Consider the following 18,497-nt stretch of genomic DNA (forward strand, 5'->3'; position numbering starts at 1 on the left):
ACACTCAGCTGAACCGTTTCTATCGAAATCAAATGACTTCCTCTGAAAAAAGTCTGGAAGCTAAACGTTTACTTGTTATAAGATAAATCTGCTGGTACCAGCACACCGCACCGTTCTACCTCATGTCAGGGCTGGCAGTTTAAATTCCTGGGGATGTGCTGCCCCCTTGTGGCCATTAAGTCGTCTCATCTCGTTATAATGATCAGAGGGGAAGTAAACAGGAAGTAAACGATGTCCTGAACACGTTTGAACGAGTTCAGGAGCTAAACTGGAAAGTATTATTCCATCAGAGTATTCTTCACATACAGTTACTGCATACTGGATAGTACTTTTAGTCCAAATCAGTATGTGTGACGGTTCTGAAAACAAAAAGTCTCGGAATAAAAACCAGTTGGATTAATTTCCTAAAATAGTTTATTATTATTATTATTATTATTATTATTATTATTATTATTATATTTTTACTATTATTATTTGTATTATTGTATTTGTAGTTTTATTTTATTATTATTTTTATTTTTTAAATTATTATTGTTATTATTATTATTGTTTTATTTTTATTATTATTTTATTTTAATTTTGTTTTATTTTTATTATGTTATTATTATTATTATTATTATTATTATTATTACTATATTATTTTATTATTTATTATTATATTTTTATTATTATTTTTATTATTGTATTTGTAGTTTTATTTTATTTTAATTTTTAAAATTATTATTGTTATTATTATTATTGTTTTATTTTTATTATTTTATTTTAATTTTGTTTTATTTTTATTATGTTATTATAATAATAATAATTATTATTATTATTATTATTATTATTATTATTATTATTATTATTATTATTATTATTATTATTATTATTATTATTATTATCATCATCAGCAGATTGTTGGAGGTGCAAAAGTTATAAACTCTGTGGAAGTTTTAAGACTAAATGTTGACGGTTCACCTGCTTTTAAGTTCACAATCTAAAGCCACATTTTTAAAGGCACTCTATGTAGTAACTCTACGTCTGCCCAGTTCATGTCACAACAAAGTGCATTTATAGTGGTCCTGCAAAGCATCCTGGGCCGTCCTCACCCATCAGTACAGTATCGACACGGCAGAGGTCGACGCCCCCGTGTTTCTACGTCTCATCGTTCAGTAAATAAGTAACAAACGATGTGTTTTTTAAAACTTTTTAACCAGAAAATAACCTGGACCTTTGTTCTCTTCTCCTCATCGATTACAAACACTCCACCTCTCCTTTCGTTGTTCTGGTGCCCGGTTCTCCTCTGACACTCCTCTCGCTGGCCCGCCCCCCGCGCTCCCTCTCTCTCTACCTCCGTCAGCTGCTGGAGTGGATCCGGCGCACCATCCCCTGGCTGGAGAACCGGCTGCCCGAGAACACCATGCAGGCCATGCAGCAGAAGCTGGAAGACTTCCGGGACTACCGGCGCCAGCACAAGCCGCCCAAGGTGCAGGAGAAGTGCCAGCTGGAGATCAACTTCAACACGCTGCAGACCAAACTCCGGCTCAGCAACAGGCCCGCCTTCATGCCCTCGGAGGGGAAGATGGTGTCGGTAGGTGGAGGAGGAGGGAGGGAGGGGGGGATGGATGGATGGATGGATGGATGAGGATGGCCTGATGGGAGGATGGATGGAAGAAAGTTATGGATGGATGGATGGACGGAAAGATGGATTTACAGATGGTGAAGGAAGGAAGGAAGGAAGGAAGGAAGGAAGGAAGGAAGGAAGGAAGGAAGGAAGGAAGGAAGGAAGGAAGGAAGGAAGGAAGGAAGGAAGGAAGGAAGGAAGGAAGGAAGGAAGGAAGGAAGGAAGGAAGGAAGGAAGGAAGGAAGGATCAGAATCAAGTTTATTAAGTCAGCTTACAAAACTGTTTTTGACTTTTTCGGATTCGGATACACCGGCGGCGACATAATTTCCAAGGGTAACACTGGGATGGGGGGGGGGGGGGACATCTTCACACTGAGTATAATACACAGTATCAAGGTGCAAACAACACCTCAGCACACTCAGCAACAGACATCATCACAAGACTTGCATGTGGGTGTGTGGGGGGGGTCCCGGCACAGTACATCCAAGTGATCGCCGCGACTTCGTGGCGCTCAAAACCCGGAGACTGAGTAGACTTGAGTTGAGGGAGGTGTGGTTATCAGTAAGTGTGTGTGTGTAGCGATAAGTCGTGAACTTTGCTCAGAGCTGCTCTCAGCCAATGTCCTTGATGTTATCAGGCGGCTCGGTACAGTTCTGAAAACAGGGTCCACAGGTGTTCCTGGGAGAGGGGAGGGCTAGTGGGGGCAGAGTCACCTTGTTTACATTCCACCAGGAAGATTGTGACCAGAGCGATCGGCCAAAACCGCCCTGTCAAGGCCAGATTATAGAATCAACAATTATATTGCAAAAACAGGCAGCCCAGTAATTTTCCGTCTGCCTTTTAGTCTCTGGTTCATCAATGGCGAGTCCAATCAGAGGAATTTGTGATCAATTTCCGCCAAGCCGAGCTTCCAACTTCTCCAAGGTCTTATCCATCTTGCCACTGAGCTCAAAGACCGCCGCCAGCCTGCGATTCTGTTCGAGAATCACATCCACCCTTCAGCCACGTCCGGCAGCTCTGAAAGAGCCAAAACAGCTGTCGACGACTTACGCGTTTGTCGGTACAGCAGGAATCCCCCGCCTCCGATCAAGAGAAATCGTCGAGAGCCGGAAGAAGCAAGGATGGCTGGATGGATGGATGGATGAATGGTGAACGATGGATGGACAGATGGATGGAAGGAAGGATGGATGAATGGTGATTTTAGTCAGAATTGTCCATTTTAATCTAGTTTTAGTCGAAGATTGTATTTAACCAAACCCATTTTACAATTCAAACAAGGTTATTTTATTATTATATTATTGTCACCTTATAGACTCCAGAATACCTTCATCCCAGATCCAGAAGACTCTAATGTGAGTTTACCACATGTTTATTTCCAGGACATCAACGCGGGCTGGGGGGGGCTGGAGGGGGCGGAGAAAGGCTACGAGGAGTGGCTGCTGAACGAGATCCGCCGGCTGGAGCGGCTCGACCACCTGGCCGAGAAGTTCCGGCAGAAAGCTGCGATCCACGAGGCCTGGACCGAAGGTGAGCACCGCCGCCGTGGCCGCGGCCGCCGCCACCGCCACCGCCGCGGCCGGGGCGCCAGGACGCGGCGGTCGCCGCCCCCTGTCTCTAACCCCGCCCCCTGTCTCTAACCCCGCCCCCTGTCTCTAACCCCGCCCCCTGTCTCTAACCCTGCCCCCTCCCCCCAGGTAAGGAGGAGATGCTGCAGAAGCGCGACTACGAGACGGCGTCGCTGTCGGAGATCAAGGCGCTGCTGAAGAAACACGAGGCCTTCGAGAGCGACCTGGCGGCGCACCAGGACCGCGTGGAGCAGATCGCCGCCATCGCCCAGGAGTTGAAGTACTGAAACTGTTCAGAACCGTTTAAACTGTTTATTTTGTTTATTAATGATCTTGTTCATGTAACCAAATTGTTAAGGTGTACAGTAATACCTGGTTTTTCGCAGGGGCTACGTTCCAAATATAACCCGTGATAAGTGAAATCCGTGAAGTAGCAACCTTTTTTTTTTTTTTTACAATTATTATACAAGGCTTAATTGGATTTGAACGGGAGAAAATGAAAAAGGATTATGAAAAAAAATTATTATTACTACATAATTGAAATTTGATTTCTTAGGAAAAAGGGGCAGATAAAATAAGCTTAGTCTTCTTTCTGTTCCCTTTCATTCAAGGAAAGAGATTTGTTGATTATATTGAACTGTTTTGTAGGAGGAAGATTTTTTTTTAATTATGCACTTCGCAAAGTCGAAATGTTGAGAAAAAAGTCGAAATGTCGAGATTAATTTTGAAGCACAATTTCAAGAAAAAAGTTGAAATGTTGAGAAAAAAGGTGAAATTTCGACTTTATTCACGAAACTAACGCAGCTGTGTTTCCCCCCAGCGAGCTGGACTACTACGACTCCCCCAGCGTTAACGCTCGCTGCCAGCGGATCTGCGACCAGTGGGACGCGCTGGGCGCCATGACGCAGAAGCGCAGCGAGGCGCTGCAGGTGAGCGGGGGGTTCTGGGAACTGAAGCCTCCCTCCCTCCCTCCCTCTCCGTGAGTTCTGACCCGCTGATCTTTCTGCCCCACAGAGAACCGAGAAGCTGCTGGAGACCATCGACCAGCTGTACCTGGAGTTCGCCAAGAGGGCGGCGCCCTTCAACAACTGGATGGAGGGAGCCATGGAGGACCTGCAGGACACCTTCATCGTGCACACCATCGAGGAGATCCAGGTGAGAGCCGGGCCCAGGAGGTTCTGGGTCTTCAGCAGGGGTAAAAGTAAGCCGGTACGATCCGGTACTCCGTACCACCAAAAGATTCTGTGCCGGTACGCAGTACCGGGGGGGAAAAAAACACACGAATTGTTGACAATAATCTTTGCATACAGCGGGTCTTGAACTCTCGATCTTTCACACCAAAGACGGCGACGCTACTCAGCCATGACTCAGCTCCACCTTTTTTGACTGACTGAGCGAAGAGAGACGAACATAGCAATATAATCTAACTGAGTCCCGACCTGTTTTTCCGTCATTTTTAAAATATTTGTACGATATAAATATTAGTAAAACGCCACTATTTGTGCTTTTGTGAATAGCGTATTCCAGTCTTTACTTCCTAAACACACACACTGCATGGAAGGGAGCGTTTGATTTATTGTTCACGTAACGTTACTTTTTATTTTTTCACGACCATGGAGGTTCCTGGACTTTCCTGGAGGTTTCTGGACACTTTCCAGTAAAAAAAATCTTTATTTGACTGCAGGGATTTGACTCTAATTTGACTCCAAATTGCTCGGATCCAGATCCAGAACCTCCACCAAGTTCTGGTAACATGTTGGTTTTCCTGCAGTTCCTGTGATCTAACTGGCGGTTCTGTCCGGTTATGTGGTCTAACTGGTTCTAATAATAATAATAATAATGACTTGTACTTATATAGCGCCTTTCAAGAAACCCAAGGTCGCTTTTAGGCCGTCAGGTCACCCACCTTTTCGTTTCATCTCACACCCACCTCTGGCGTGTACATTCTTTTCACTTTAAAAAAATAACTATTTATGTTAAGCATAGGATAAAAAGTTGAATTCGGATTTCTAGAAAGTATTTTCACAATCGTTATTTTAATAGCGGGACTCTTTCCAGGGGCGCCTGTGTAAAGGAGCGTCACGTGATCGCGCTGGACCAATAACAGCGGCCCCTGATGTAAACAAACCTGACGTAATCAAAACCCAATCCACTTTGTCTTCCCAAATATGTAGAAAAATACAATATAATGAGCCGAAAAGTGCACAAAAATGACTAAAAACAGTGTTATATGATGCCACAATGAAGATGAATTATAAACTAAAGTGAAATAATAAAAAGTGCCCATAATGTGATTTCGTTTATATCATTGTGTATCTATCTTTCTCCTTAGACATCTCTATGCAACACTATCCCATTAATGTCCCGACCATGATAAGTAATATACCTAACCTCAAGTTAAAGCGACACTACGTAACTTTTCCACCTTAATATCATATTTCCAGAGTCATTGTGATGGTACATCAACTTCCAACAGGTTTAATGACACCTCTTTCATGATCTGAGGGGTCTGTATCGCCTTCACTGGCACTATGTAACTTTGAGGAGCATGGTAGGAACCCTGCCACACTAAAAAACTACAAATTTTACGGCTTTGACTGCTTTACGGCACATACGTCACTTCCCCCTCCTTCCCGATTCGCAGTCGAGACGAAAATGGGCGGGGCTTGGAGCGCAGCTCCGCAGAAGCTGGTAACCTGTTGCTGCAGCAGCAGCAGCAGCTGCTCCACATATAACAGACCAGGGAAAAGATCCTAATGGTTTAACTTTTCAACGGTTTCCTGCTCGGAGGCAGAACCACGCAGGCCAAGTATCTGATATAACGGAGTAAAAGAGTGAAAGAGTCGTCGGCTCGCTTTGGATCGCGGCTGTAACGACCAAACACACAGTAAAGCCTGAATTATGGTTCTGCGTTAAATCGACGCACACCTACGGCGTAGGGTACGTGGCGACGCGCAACGTACGGTGCGTGTCGCCGCGTACCCTACGCCGTAGGCTCTGCGTCGATTTAACGCAGGACCATAAACAGCCTTAAACCACAAACACTCACACAGACGGGCGTCGGATCAAAACACGGGTTTTATTCCCCACTTCTCCAGCTAAACGCAGTTGCTGGCCAGCTCTCTGCGGTGCAATTAACCCCAATCTTCAGATAAAACTAGTTTGTTGAGGAAAAAATATTAACTCTTATTTGTAGCTGCAGAGGAAAAAAATAATCTCACGAGGAGCCTCTTCAGCATAATACAGCGGTAAAAAAAAAAAAAGAAAAGAGAAGTAAATGGGATACAAAACATGTACTGTATGTTGTATTATACAAATTTATTGAAACATATGGCTCTTCAGTAGAGATTTCATATGGATCCAGACCGTTAATAATCATTATTTTCTCCATATACTGCTCCCTGGCTTCCTTGTTTAAGGTATCCCGGTAAATTCCAGTTCCTTACCAGCAGTTTAACATCTTTTTTTTTTGCGTTCCGTCTGTTCACTTGGTGAAACAGAAAAGCATCCAGTCTTCTCTCATCAAAACAAATGCAGCGAGGGGACAGGAGTTTTCCGGCAGTACGCGCTGGTGCTCATGGGAAACGTAGTGTTCTTTCTGGTAAAACACTACCGCTTTTGTCCAAAAGATGCCGCCAAACTCAGAAAAGCTGAAAGTTACGTTGTGCTGCTTTAATATAAAACCATTATGTATAACACATGTAAAGTATATTTATTTGGGGCTATTTCAGCATATCTTGATTGAAATTAAATTAATAACAATCATGGCCCTGTCAGTGAAATGGATTTGATCTACTTACTTAACTACACCTACAGGACTGTCTCAGAAAATTTGAATATTGTGATAAAGTTCTTTATTTTCTGTAATGCAATTAAAAAAACAAAAATGTCCTACATTCTGATTAATTACAAATCAACTGAAATATTGCAAGACTTTTATTATTTTAATATTGCTGATTATGGCTTACAGCTTAAGAAAACTCAAATATCCTATCTCAAAAAATTAGAATATTCTGGGAATCTTAATCTTCTGTTCCTGTGGTCTAACTGGTGGTGGTTTTGTCCGGTTCTGTCCGGTACCTGTGGTGGTTCTGTGCGCTTCTGCGGTTCTAACTGTGTTTCTGTCCGGTTCTGTCCCCAGGGCCTCAGCACGGCCCACGAGCAGTTCAAGGCGACGCTGCCGGAGGCCGACAAGGAGCGTCAATCCATCCTGGGGATCCACAACGAGATCTCCAAGATCGTGCAGACGTACCACGTCAACATAGCCGGCAGCAACCCCTACACCACCATCGACCCGCAGGAGGTCAACGCCAAGTGGGACAAGGTAGGGCGGTCCGGTCCAGGCGTTTTCTTTAAATGTCTTAAATCTCAATCCAGGGGTCTTAATTTTTGAATCTTAATTTTATAGGGAATTTATCCAGTCATCATTAAAAAGTTTTCTTGCACTTTGAAAAACAAAAGTTTATTTAATCGTTTTGAGGAGAAATAAATCTGTTTAGTTGTTAGACGCCTCAGTCAGGGTTGCCAGGTTGGGCGGGTTTCAACCCATTTGGGTGGGTTGATAAAATCTGGGCTGTTTTTCCTGGTTTTTACTAAATATTTAGGAGAAATTATTAACAAAAAAGTTTCCATTAAAGCAAAAAAAGTAGAAACTTACACAATAAACTCACTGACGTTATATTTGCTTTAATCTGCTCGATTTAATTGTAGTCTTTGTTTGGAGCCTGAACTTTTTCAGCTATTTAGTGGTGTTTTATTTAATAATTTATGTTTTTAACATAGAGAAAGTATGATTTTAGCTGTTTTTTCATTATTTCGGCGGGTTTTACATCGTGTTTGGGCTGGAACTTGTCAGATCTGGCAACCTTGGCGTAGTTTCTAGACAAGGCAAGCAAATATGGTTAAATGGAAATGTGTTCAAAGTGTCTTAAATTTAGTTTGAAAATGGTATTGAAAGGTGGAGGAGCATGAATCCGGGTCTGGGCCCGTTAACCCGGGTCCCGGTCCATTAATCCAGGCCCGTTAACCCGGTTCTGCTCCCCCCAGGTCCGGCAGCTGGTGCCGCAGCGCGACCAGGCGCTGATCGAGGAACACGCCCGGCAGCAGAACAACGAGCGGCTGCGCCGGCAGTTCGCCACGCAGGCCAACGTGATCGGGCCCTGGATCCAGACCAAGATGGAGGTGGGTGAGGTTCCTGGAGGGGGGGGTTACCGTTACCGTAACCGTTACCGCAACCACATCCCTTATTAACCCTGGTTTTTGATGTAGGAGATCGGGCGCATCTCCATCGAGATGCACGGCACGCTGGAGGACCAGCTCACCAACCTGCGGCAGTACGAGAAGAGCATCGTCAACTACAAGCCCAAGATCGACCAGCTGGAGGGAGATCACCAGCTGATCCAGGAGGCCCTGGTGTTCGACAACAAGCACACCAACTACACCATGGAGGTAGGGAGGGGGGGATGGATGGATGGATGGATGGATGGATGGATGAATGGTGATGGATGGATGGAAGAAAGGATGGATGAATGGTGATGGATGGATGGATGGAAGAAAAGATGGATGGTGATGGATGGATGGAGATAGTGTTGTTTCTGTCAGCCTGCTTCACTTTTAGTTTTAGTCTAGTCTTTGGGTCCAGCTATTATTTTAGTTTTTATTAGTTTTAATCACGTTCATTCTGCTTTTAGTCGTGTCAAGTTTCAGTCGACTAAAAGTCTGAGCATGTTAGTCTTTTAGTCAGAATTATCCAGAACCATTTTAGTCTAGTTTTAGTCAAAGATTGTATTTAGCCAAACCCATTTTACAATTCCAACAAGGTTATCTTATTATTATATTATTGTTACCTTATAGACCCAAGAATACATTCATTCCAGATACAAAAGACTCTAATTTGAGTTTACAACATATTTATTTTTCCACATTTCTCCCCGTCTTTTTCTTTTTCAGACGACACATTGGGTTTTCTTTTCCACGTCTATGTAGGAAAGTGGATCCAAAGATCTAAAGACTAAACCAGAGGAAGCGACTTAAAAAATGTATATTAATGATCTTTGTTAGAACATTTCGTCTCGTTTTGGTCAACGAAAATGAAGACACATTTTAGCAGAGCTTTTATTTTGTAATCTACATTTTAGTCTCATTTTTATTCTTCTACGATATTGCATTACTGTATTGTCCCGATTATAAGACGACCCTGATTATAAGACGACCCCCTCTTTTTCAAGATTCAAGTTTGAAAAAAGACTTTTTGAACACCGAATTCAATTTTTATACCAAAAATAATTACAGTACATCTGAAACAAATGATTATAACAATATATTCGAGAGAAAAAGCATGTTATTTTGCCTCATTCAAATCATCAAATTGAAGTTTGCATCAGAATCAGGTTTATTAGGTCAGCTTAGAAAACTTCGGATACACCGGCGGCGACACGATGGTATTGTGCGCCTATTTTCCAAAGGGTAACACTGGGATAGGGGGGGAGGGGGAGAAAAAAAAAACATCTTCACACTGAGTATATTACACAGTATCAAGGTGCAAAAAACACCTCAGCAACACACAGATCAACAGACATCACAAGACTTGCATGTGGGTGTGGGGTGTGGGGACGGGGGGTCCGTGATCTGTCACGCGATAAGTCCGTAAACCTTCGCCCAGAGCTGCCCTCAGCCAAATGTCCTTGATGTTATCAGGCGGCTCGGTACAGTTCTGAAACAGGGATCCACAGGTGTTCGTGGGAGAGGGGGAGGGTTAGTGGGGGCAGAGTCATCTTGCTTACATTCCACCAGGAGGATTGTGACCAGGAGCGATCGGCCTAAGACCGCTCTGTCAAGGGCAGATTATAGAATCAACAATTATATTGAAAACAGGCAGCCCAGTAATTTTCCGTCTGCCTTTCAGTCTCTGGTTCATCAATGGCAACTCCAATCAGACGAATTTGTGATCACTTCCCGCCAAGCCGAGCTTCCAACTTCTCCAGGGTGTTATCAATCTTGCCAATGAGCTCGAACACTTCCGCTAGCCTGCGATTCTGTTCGAGAATCGCATCCAGCTTACGGCCTTGCTCCCCCAACGTTAGAGTCTGAGCGTTGATCGCCTTGCTTGTCCCTTCAGCCACGTCCAGCAGCTCTGAAAGAGCCAGAACAGCTGTCGACGTCTTACGCGTTTGTCGGTAGACAAGTAATCCCCCTCCTCCTATCAGGAGGATGATCAGGAGAAATCCTGCTATCATAAATCCAATTATGAAGGCATCTTCAACGTCCTCGACAGACAGAATTTTGAGACACAAAGGCTTCCAATATTTGTAGGAATCCATTGTGTATCCAGAAAAAAAATGTCCCATCGAGGCAAGAGGGCTCCCTAACCCCCTGTCTTCTGGTCGCAAAAATTTGGTCAATTGTGCTGAGAGACCAGTTAATCAATTCCATGATTGTAGAGTTTTCGGAGGAGTGAAAAAGAAGAGACTCTGAAGACGAGACAAACAAGCAGTAGCAGGGCAGATAGATAAGGGAGAGAGCAGAAAAGCGTCCGCCTTCGTCGAGAGCCGGAAGAAGAAAACTAACTTCTCCTTTTCTCCAGATTGTCGCTACGTTTCTCCATCTTCTGTTATCTCCTCTCTTATTTTCTTCTCTTTTCTTTCTTACCACTATTTTTATTTTTCTTCTTTGTGACAAGGGTTTGCTTTGGGTTGGGGAGTTAAGTTCAGCATTCGCTTTAAAGATATATCTGGCGCCATCTAGCGCCATCTAGCGTTGTGAATGGGTATAATGTCTAGACCCCGAATGGAAGACGAACCCCCACTTTTTCTGTCTTATTTCAATGCAAAAAACACCGTCTTATATTCGGGCCAATACGGTGTATATTTAATTATCGTTAATCGTTATCGTCACATGACCAGCATTTTCGTTGCATCTCCTTTTCCTCAGGTGATAAAAGTTCATTGACGACGATATTTAGTCATAATTTTCGTTGACGAGAGCAACTCTCTGCTCTTCTAGAATAGCCATTGGTCGAACTACATGTTGACTTTCATTTGCTCCCACTTTGTATCTTCCAAAGGGAAGCAATACCCACCATTTCAACTGTACTTCATCTGTTGTTGGTTTTTGTTTTTGTTTTTTAATTTTATATAAATATGTGACTCCAGATTAAAGCTCCCCAAAGGCTTCCTGTGGGAGTTTGGTCACTTTTTTTCTGTCCAAACTGACTAGTGAGCGCTTCGGTATGCAGGCATACTTGACTTGCATGATGGCGGTCGACTGCCTGCTGTGTGCTTAGTGTTATCTTAGCCTGTACTTTTACCGTCAGATGTATTTTTATTTTTCTGCTAACCGGCCAATCAGGTAAAAATGTGGACCAGAAGTTGAACTGTCAAGATGCCGAGGGAAGTACTGTACATGTTCCTTATGTAGAGCTGGTCTGTGGTTGGGGTGCTGGAAGTAGAGGATGTGGAGCTCACATTGGGTTCCAGCCTCAAACAGAAAGACTGAAGAGTCACCTAGTGAACCTTTTTAGGAGAAGCAGGGGTTCCTGTGTAAATGTATGGCATTCCCAAGGATCACGCCTCTCTCTGCCCCCCCAGCACATCCGCGTGGGCTGGGAGCAGCTGCTCACCACCATCGCCAGGACCATCAACGAGATCGAGAACCAGATCCTGACGCGGGACGCCAAGGGCATCAGCCAGGAGCAGCTCAACGAGTTCCGGGCGTCGTTCAACCACTTCGACCGGGTAAGTGTGTGTGTGTGTGTGTGTGTGTGTGTGTGTGTGTGTGTGTGTGTGTGTGTGTGTGTGTGTGTGTGTGTGTGTGTGTGTGTGTGTGTGTGTGTGTGTGTGTGTGTGTGTGTGTGTGTGTGTGTGTGTGTGTGGCTAAGCCCCGCCTCTGCTTTTTACGTAGCTCCTCCCCCACCGCCGTGTTTTTTAGGTCTGATTATCCGGAAGTGTTTTCTGAGCTTCTTTAATCAGCTGTTGGTGGACTTGAAGAATTAATCGGATCGATTAACCCTTGTGCTGTCTTTGGGTTAAGGGAGGGTGAAGGGAGAAAAGAAGGAATGAAGGAAAGAAGGAAATAAGGAAGAAGGGAGGAAGGAAGGAAGTAGGAAAGGGAGTAAGGAAGGGAGAAAAGAAGGAAAGAAGGGAGGGAGGAAGGAATGGAGAAAAGGAAAGGAAGAAGGAAGGGAAGAAGAAAGGAATGGATAAAATAAGGAAAGAAGGAAGGAAAAGCAAAGAAGGTAATAAAGGAACAAATGACGAAAGGGAGGTAGGAAGAAAAAGGAGTAAAGGAGGGTAAAAAAGGAGGAAGAGAGGAAAGTAAGGAGAGAGCAGGAGGAAAGAAGGATAGAAGAATTGGGTCATTTTGACCCAAAGACAGCACAAGGGTTAATCGATCAGTTACCGGGGGAACCAAATATTAAGGGTTCTCATCGGGGGACCAACGTTATCTCTGTTTTTTCAGCTGATTAATCAGAAGTTAATCATCAATTTTATAAAAATCAAGGTCCATCAGAGTCCATTATAGGTCCCTCAGAGTCCGTCAGAGTCCGTCAGGGTCCAGTAGACCAGTACTTTAAAGATTGAAGATGGTGCTGATCCGGACCCCGGATCATCTGATGACCCCTGACCTTTCTGCTGTCCTCTCAGGGGCCTCGACCCTCATGTTGGGTCACATGTGTGTTTTTGTTGTGTTTAAATGTTGTAAACGCTGCTGTGTTTAAATGTTGTAAACGTGTTTTATGTTGGCGTTGAGTCCGTGTGTCGTTGGCGACACCGATGACCTGGCGATGACCTTGTGGTGACCTTGTGGTGACCTCGCGGTGACCTCGCGACCCCTGCAGTCCGCCGCCTCGCTGCACGTTAACGGCTGAGAGACGGCGCTGCGGCGCCGCCGCTGCTAGCATGGCGGCGCCGCGGCGCCGTGTTCACCTGCAGGTCCTAATCGATGCACTGTGTTCTCTGTCTTCTGCATGCCCCCCCACCCCACCCCCGTGCATGGTGCACCCCCCACCACCACCACCCCCCCTCACTGCCCCCCACCCCTGTATGTGTGCTGCATGGCCTCGACGCCCCCCCCGGCACTGGCCCCCCCCTGCACCCCCCAGGACCACTCGGGCACTCTGGGCGCCGAGGAGTTCAAGGCCTGCCTGATCAGCCTGGGCTTCGATATCGCCAACGACGCTCAGGTACTCCACCGCCGCCGCCGCGCGGCAACACCGTTAACCTTCTGTTTTGTTTTTCCACCGCTCCTCCCTCCTCCATCCCTCCTTTATCCCTTCTTTATTCCTCCTCTATCTCCTTTAATTCTTCCCCTATCGCTCCTTTATCCCTCAATTGCTCCTTTATACCTCTTATATTCCTCCTTTATTCCTCTTATATTCCTCCTTTATTCCTCCTCTATACCTCCTTTATTCCTCCGCTATACCTCCTTTATTCTTCCCCTATACCTCCTTTATCCCTCCTCTACCTCTCCACTATCCCACCTTTATTCCTCAATTGCTCCTTTATACCTCCTATATTCCTCCTCTATTGCTCCTTTATTCCCTCTTTTATCCCTCCACTATTGCTCCTTTATCTCTCCTTTATCCCTCCTCTATCTCTCCTTTATCCCTCTGCTATCTCTCCTCTATCCCGCCTCCATTCTTCCTTTATCCCTCCTCTATTTTTCCTCTATCCCTCCTGTATATCTCTTTTATCCTTCCTCTATTGCTCCTTTATTCCTCCTCTATCCCTCCACTTTCGCTCCTTTATCCCTCCACTATTGCTACTTTATTCCTCCCCTATTGCTCCTTTATTCATCCTTTATTTCTCCTCTATCCCTCCTGTATTCCTCCTCTATCCCTCCTCTATCGCTCCTTTATCCCTCCACTATTGCTCCTTTATTCCTTCCCTATTGCTCCTTTACTCCTCCTCAATCCCTCCTTCCCTCCCCCCCTCATCTTAATCGATGGTTTCCCTCACCGTCCACCTCGTGGACCGTTGTGAACTTCCTGCTCTTTGTTCAACCTTCACTCTTCTTGTGACCTCCTCCGCCCCTCCTCCTCCTCCTCTCTCTCTCTCTCCTCCTGCTTCCTCTCTTCCCTCCCTCCCTTGTAGAAGAGAACAGGGATCATGGAGGCCGAAGACTTCAAAACCTGCCTAATCTCCATGGGTTACAACCTGGTAAAGCTGCGATCACTCTCCACGTATGACGTTTGTTTGTGTTTGGCGCCGGAGGCCGGTAATGAGGCGACGCCGCGCCGACGCACTTTCACTTCCTGTAACGTTCACACCTCAAACTGTAGCTGTAACCGCGCAAGCGGCACGGCGACGCCAAGGTGACGCGTCTTCTCTGCTGCCGCCAGGGCGAGAACGAGTTCTCCCGCATCATGAGCATCGTGGACCCCAACCGGATGGGCCTCGTCACCTTCCAGGCCTTCATCGACTTCATGTCCCGCGAGACGGCCGACACGGACACAGCCGACCAGGTCATGGCTTCCTTCAAGGTGCTGGCCGGCGACAAGGTACGTGGTACAGTTCTGAAAACAGGTCCACAGATGTTCCTGAGAGGGGAGGGTTAGTGGGGGCAGAGTCACCTTGTTTACTTTCCACCAGGAAGATTGTGACTAGAGCAATCAGCCAAACCGCTCTGTCAAGGCCAGATTATAGAATCAACAATTATATTGCAAAACAGGCAGCCTCAGTAATTTTCCGTCTGCCTTTTAGTCTCTGGTTCATCAATGGCGACTCCAATCAGACGAATTTGTGATCAATTTCCGCCAAGCCGAGCTTCCAACTTCTCCAAGGTCTTATCCATCTTGCCAATGAGCTCAAAGACCGCCGCCAGCCTGCGATTCTGTTCGAGAATCGCATCTAGCTTAAGGCCTTGCTTCCCCAACGTTAAAGTCTGAGCGTTGATCGCCTTGCTTGACCCTTCAGCCACGTCCGGCAGCTCTGAAAGAGCCAAAACAGCTGTCGACGACTTACGCGTTTGTCGGTAGACCAGGAATCCCCCTCCTCCTATCAAGAGGATAATCAGGAGAAATCCTGCTATCATAAATCCAATTATGAAGGCATCTTTAACGTCCTTGACAGACAGAATCACCAAGCACAAAGGTTTCCAGTATTTGTAGGAATCCATTGTGTATCCAGCAAAAAATGTCCCATCGGGGCAAGAGGGCTCCCTTACCCCTGACTTCTTGTTGCAAAAATTTGGTCAATTGTGCTGAGAGACCAGTTAATCAATTCCATGATTGTAGAGTTTCGGAGGAGTGAAAAAGAAGAGACTCTGAAGACGAGACAAACAAAAGCAGTAGCAGGGCGGATAGATAAGGGAGAGGAGCAGAGAAAGCGTCCGCCTTCGTCGAGAGCCGGAAGAAGATTTGCATGTGGATCTCAGGAGACTCACCAATGACAGAACAAATCAGGTCAGGCAGTGGAATCTGTGGACAAGTATAAATATCTTGGGACCATTATAGACAGCAAACTGTCTTTTGTGGAAAACTGTGAGGCCGTCTATAAAAAGGCAAACCAATGTCTACACTGCTTGAGGAAGCTGTAATATTTTCACACTGATAAAAAGCTGCTCACCACGTTCTATAGATGTTTTATTGATTCTATAATCTCTTTCAGCTTATGGCGCTTTTACACTAGCACCTACTCAGCCCGACTCGACTCGCTTTGCCCTCGTTTATTTTCAATACCCAGATGAGAAGTAGGAGGATTGGAGCGAAGCTGCTGTGACGTATTTGATTGTGTATCTAAACGAAGAAGACAACAACACTAAAGATGTAGAACCTGGAGGAGATGATAAATGTGCTGCTGGGTCTGTGGCTTGTTATCCATGTCAAGTTAAAAAATGAGAGTGAGAAGCTTCAAGTGGCAACGCTTTTTCATTTTTTTTTAGTTCGTCTCGGCGCTGCTGAAAAGTCAGTTGGTAGCCGAGCAGCTATGAAGTGACAGAGCTCCTGGTAGATCTGGTCGTTCCTTATCCCCCGTCTAGATCCTTTTTTAATTCTCTCCTCAGCACCAGGTTTATGAACATCTGCACCTCAGAGTTGGATCACCAAACAGATTCTGCTGCCATTGCTGCTGGAATAAAATGAACAAGAAGCTCCGTCAGAGTCTCTTTCACGGATGTCACATCCTGACTCAGACGTCTGACTCCAACCCCCCGACCAATCGGTGGCCTGTAGTGTGATGACATCACAGCCCGACTCAGCCGCTTAGAACCTCGGGAGAATAGAAACAGAAAAGTATCTACTCGGTGCTGGTGGAAAAGCGCCATTAATGTCCTGGTTTGGCAACTTACCCCTAAAAAATAAAAATTTGCTTAATCAGATTGTGAGGTGGCCAGTGAGCTAATTGGAGAGACACAACTCAACTTAGAAGCCTCTTTAATGGGCAGCTACAGAGACGAGCTGATCCATCTCAGATGATACATCTCATCCACTATACGGCCAATTCCAGTATCTCCCTTCTAGACGTACGTTTAAAATGCCTTTGTGCAAAACTAAAAGGTATAAATGTAGTTTTGTCCCCTCAGGTATTAATGCCCTAAATAGGACATGATTTCCCATCCTCCATCTAGGTCTATTTATTTATTTATCTATTGTATTGCTTATTCAATCTGGAGCATTTGTTTTGTTTGTCCGTCAATGTTTTGTTTTGTTATTATGGGCATGCCAAGTAATGGCATGACCATATTGCAATCGTCCAGAATGGCCCAAAGGGCAATGTTGCTAGCATTTTGCTAACAAGCTAAAGTCGCAAAAGTCCCACTGCGCACCAGCGGGTGTACAGCATGACCCTGCTCTGATGTGGAAAAAAAAAATCCCCAAAAAATAAAACACAGCCGGAAAAACCTGAAAAATGAAGGCGATATATTGGTATACAGAAAAGGTTTCCCTTTTCTTATTCTTATTCTTATTCTTATTATTCCGCACTCTTTTTTCATCCGTTAATACGGCCCGAACCGCAATGTGCAACCCATGCATGGCAAAAGTGTTACCGTGGCAACGCTAGATGCCAAAAAGCAAAAAAAAAAGGCGAAAATTCGGACGCTTATTGCTCGGCCGAACTTTATCGTAGAGTCATCATTCAAACTTTCAAACACTCGGCCCAATTGGCGCTAAAGGACCGTACAACCTCATTATGCCACTTATTACAGTTTTTGCGATATTGACCTTTCATTTTTTATTTTTTTTTTCTGTTTGACTTTGGACGCTTGTTGCTAGGCAACAGGTTATCATAGAGACATCGTACAAATATTCCCTGACTCGGCACGCTGTGTACTTCAACATATTCAAATTTCATGAAGCTGGGATTTAAGGAAATTTTATGTCAAAATCCATGCCAAATGGCCCCATTCATTCGGATGGGGTTTTTTACCACGGTGAAAAAAAACCTATCCGTTAACGTAGCCTGAACCGGAACGTGCACCCATGCATGGCATACATCGTTGGATTCGTCTCCATCGTGCCTTGATGGGCATTACTTTTTTCAGTCAAAAGCGTTACCGTGGGGACGCTAGACGCCAAAAAGCACGCCCCATTAATAACTATTGGGAGCAAAGGAATGAATGCAATACAACCGTAAACACCTCAAACTGACATAGAACCATCCCGAACACAACCACTACAGCCCCAAACCAAAGCAGCAAGAGGGGACGAATGGGCGGTAGGGCATGCCCATATCAAACTTTCCTGAAATTTTCTAGTTCTCCTGTTTGTCTTGTGTCACTGTCACTGTACTGTATGGTGTTGTAAGTTTCTACTTTTTACCTGCAAACAAATCTACCTTCTGGTATCAATAAACCTACCTTACCTTACCTCTCTCCGACCCGCAGAACTACATCCTGGCGGACGAGCTGCGCCGGGAGCTGCCGCCGGACCAGGCGGAGTACTGCATGGCCCGCATGGCGCCGTACGCCGGGCCCGACGCCGTCCCCGGGGCCCTGGACTACATGTCCTTCTCCACCGCGCTGTACGGCGAGAGCGACCTCTGAACAGGCCCCGCCCACCGCCCAAGCCCCGCCCACCGCCCAAGCCCCGCCCACCACCCTCACGCCGACTGTTTGTACGTTTCTGGCCTTATCTTGTCGTCCGTGCCCCCCCCACCCCACCCATCACTCCGTCTTCGCTTCCCCGCGCGATGCAGCGTCTCTCCGGGTTTACAGAGACGGAGAGACAAAAAAATATTTGTTTTTTTTTTATTTTCTTGTTGTTCATTGTTTTTCTTCAGAAAATGAATAAAGTTAACATATTTTATTATACTGAACAAAAAAGGTATTTTTCTTCACCTGATTTGAAAATAAGAGACGAAAATTGTAATAAAGAAAATAAATTGCTTTA

The 18,497-nt window shown here is 45.2% G+C and overlaps 1 protein-coding gene across 2 annotated transcripts in view; it reads left to right on the top strand.

The window, feature by feature from the left end:
- The window catches only part of actn1 (actinin, alpha 1), a 44,866-nt gene extending 26,369 nt beyond the window's left edge, over positions 1-18,497 (top strand). The window contains exons 9-20 of one of the 2 annotated variants that reach the window (XM_061743657.1): positions 1,343-1,573; positions 2,987-3,134; positions 3,302-3,452; positions 3,993-4,101; positions 4,187-4,327; positions 7,314-7,496; positions 8,219-8,353; positions 8,441-8,620; positions 11,758-11,904; positions 13,272-13,352; positions 14,511-14,669; positions 17,993-18,497. In XM_061743657.1, coding sequence (XP_061599641.1) covers positions 1,343-1,573; positions 2,987-3,134; positions 3,302-3,452; positions 3,993-4,101; positions 4,187-4,327; positions 7,314-7,496; positions 8,219-8,353; positions 8,441-8,620; positions 11,758-11,904; positions 13,272-13,352; positions 14,511-14,669; positions 17,993-18,151 — 1,824 coding nt within the window. In that variant the 3' untranslated portion in view covers positions 18,152-18,497. Of the gene's footprint in view, positions 1-1,342; positions 1,574-2,986; positions 3,135-3,301; positions 3,453-3,992; positions 4,102-4,186; positions 4,328-7,313; positions 7,497-8,218; positions 8,354-8,440; positions 8,621-11,757; positions 11,905-13,271; positions 13,353-14,262; positions 14,329-14,510; positions 14,670-17,992 lie in introns of both variants that reach the window. The other variant, XM_061743658.1, reaches the window with a different exon arrangement.

Source organism: Cololabis saira, chromosome 16, assembly GCF_033807715.1.
Source record: "Cololabis saira isolate AMF1-May2022 chromosome 16, fColSai1.1, whole genome shotgun sequence".
Taxonomy (NCBI): Eukaryota; Metazoa; Chordata; class Actinopteri; order Beloniformes; family Belonidae; genus Cololabis; species Cololabis saira.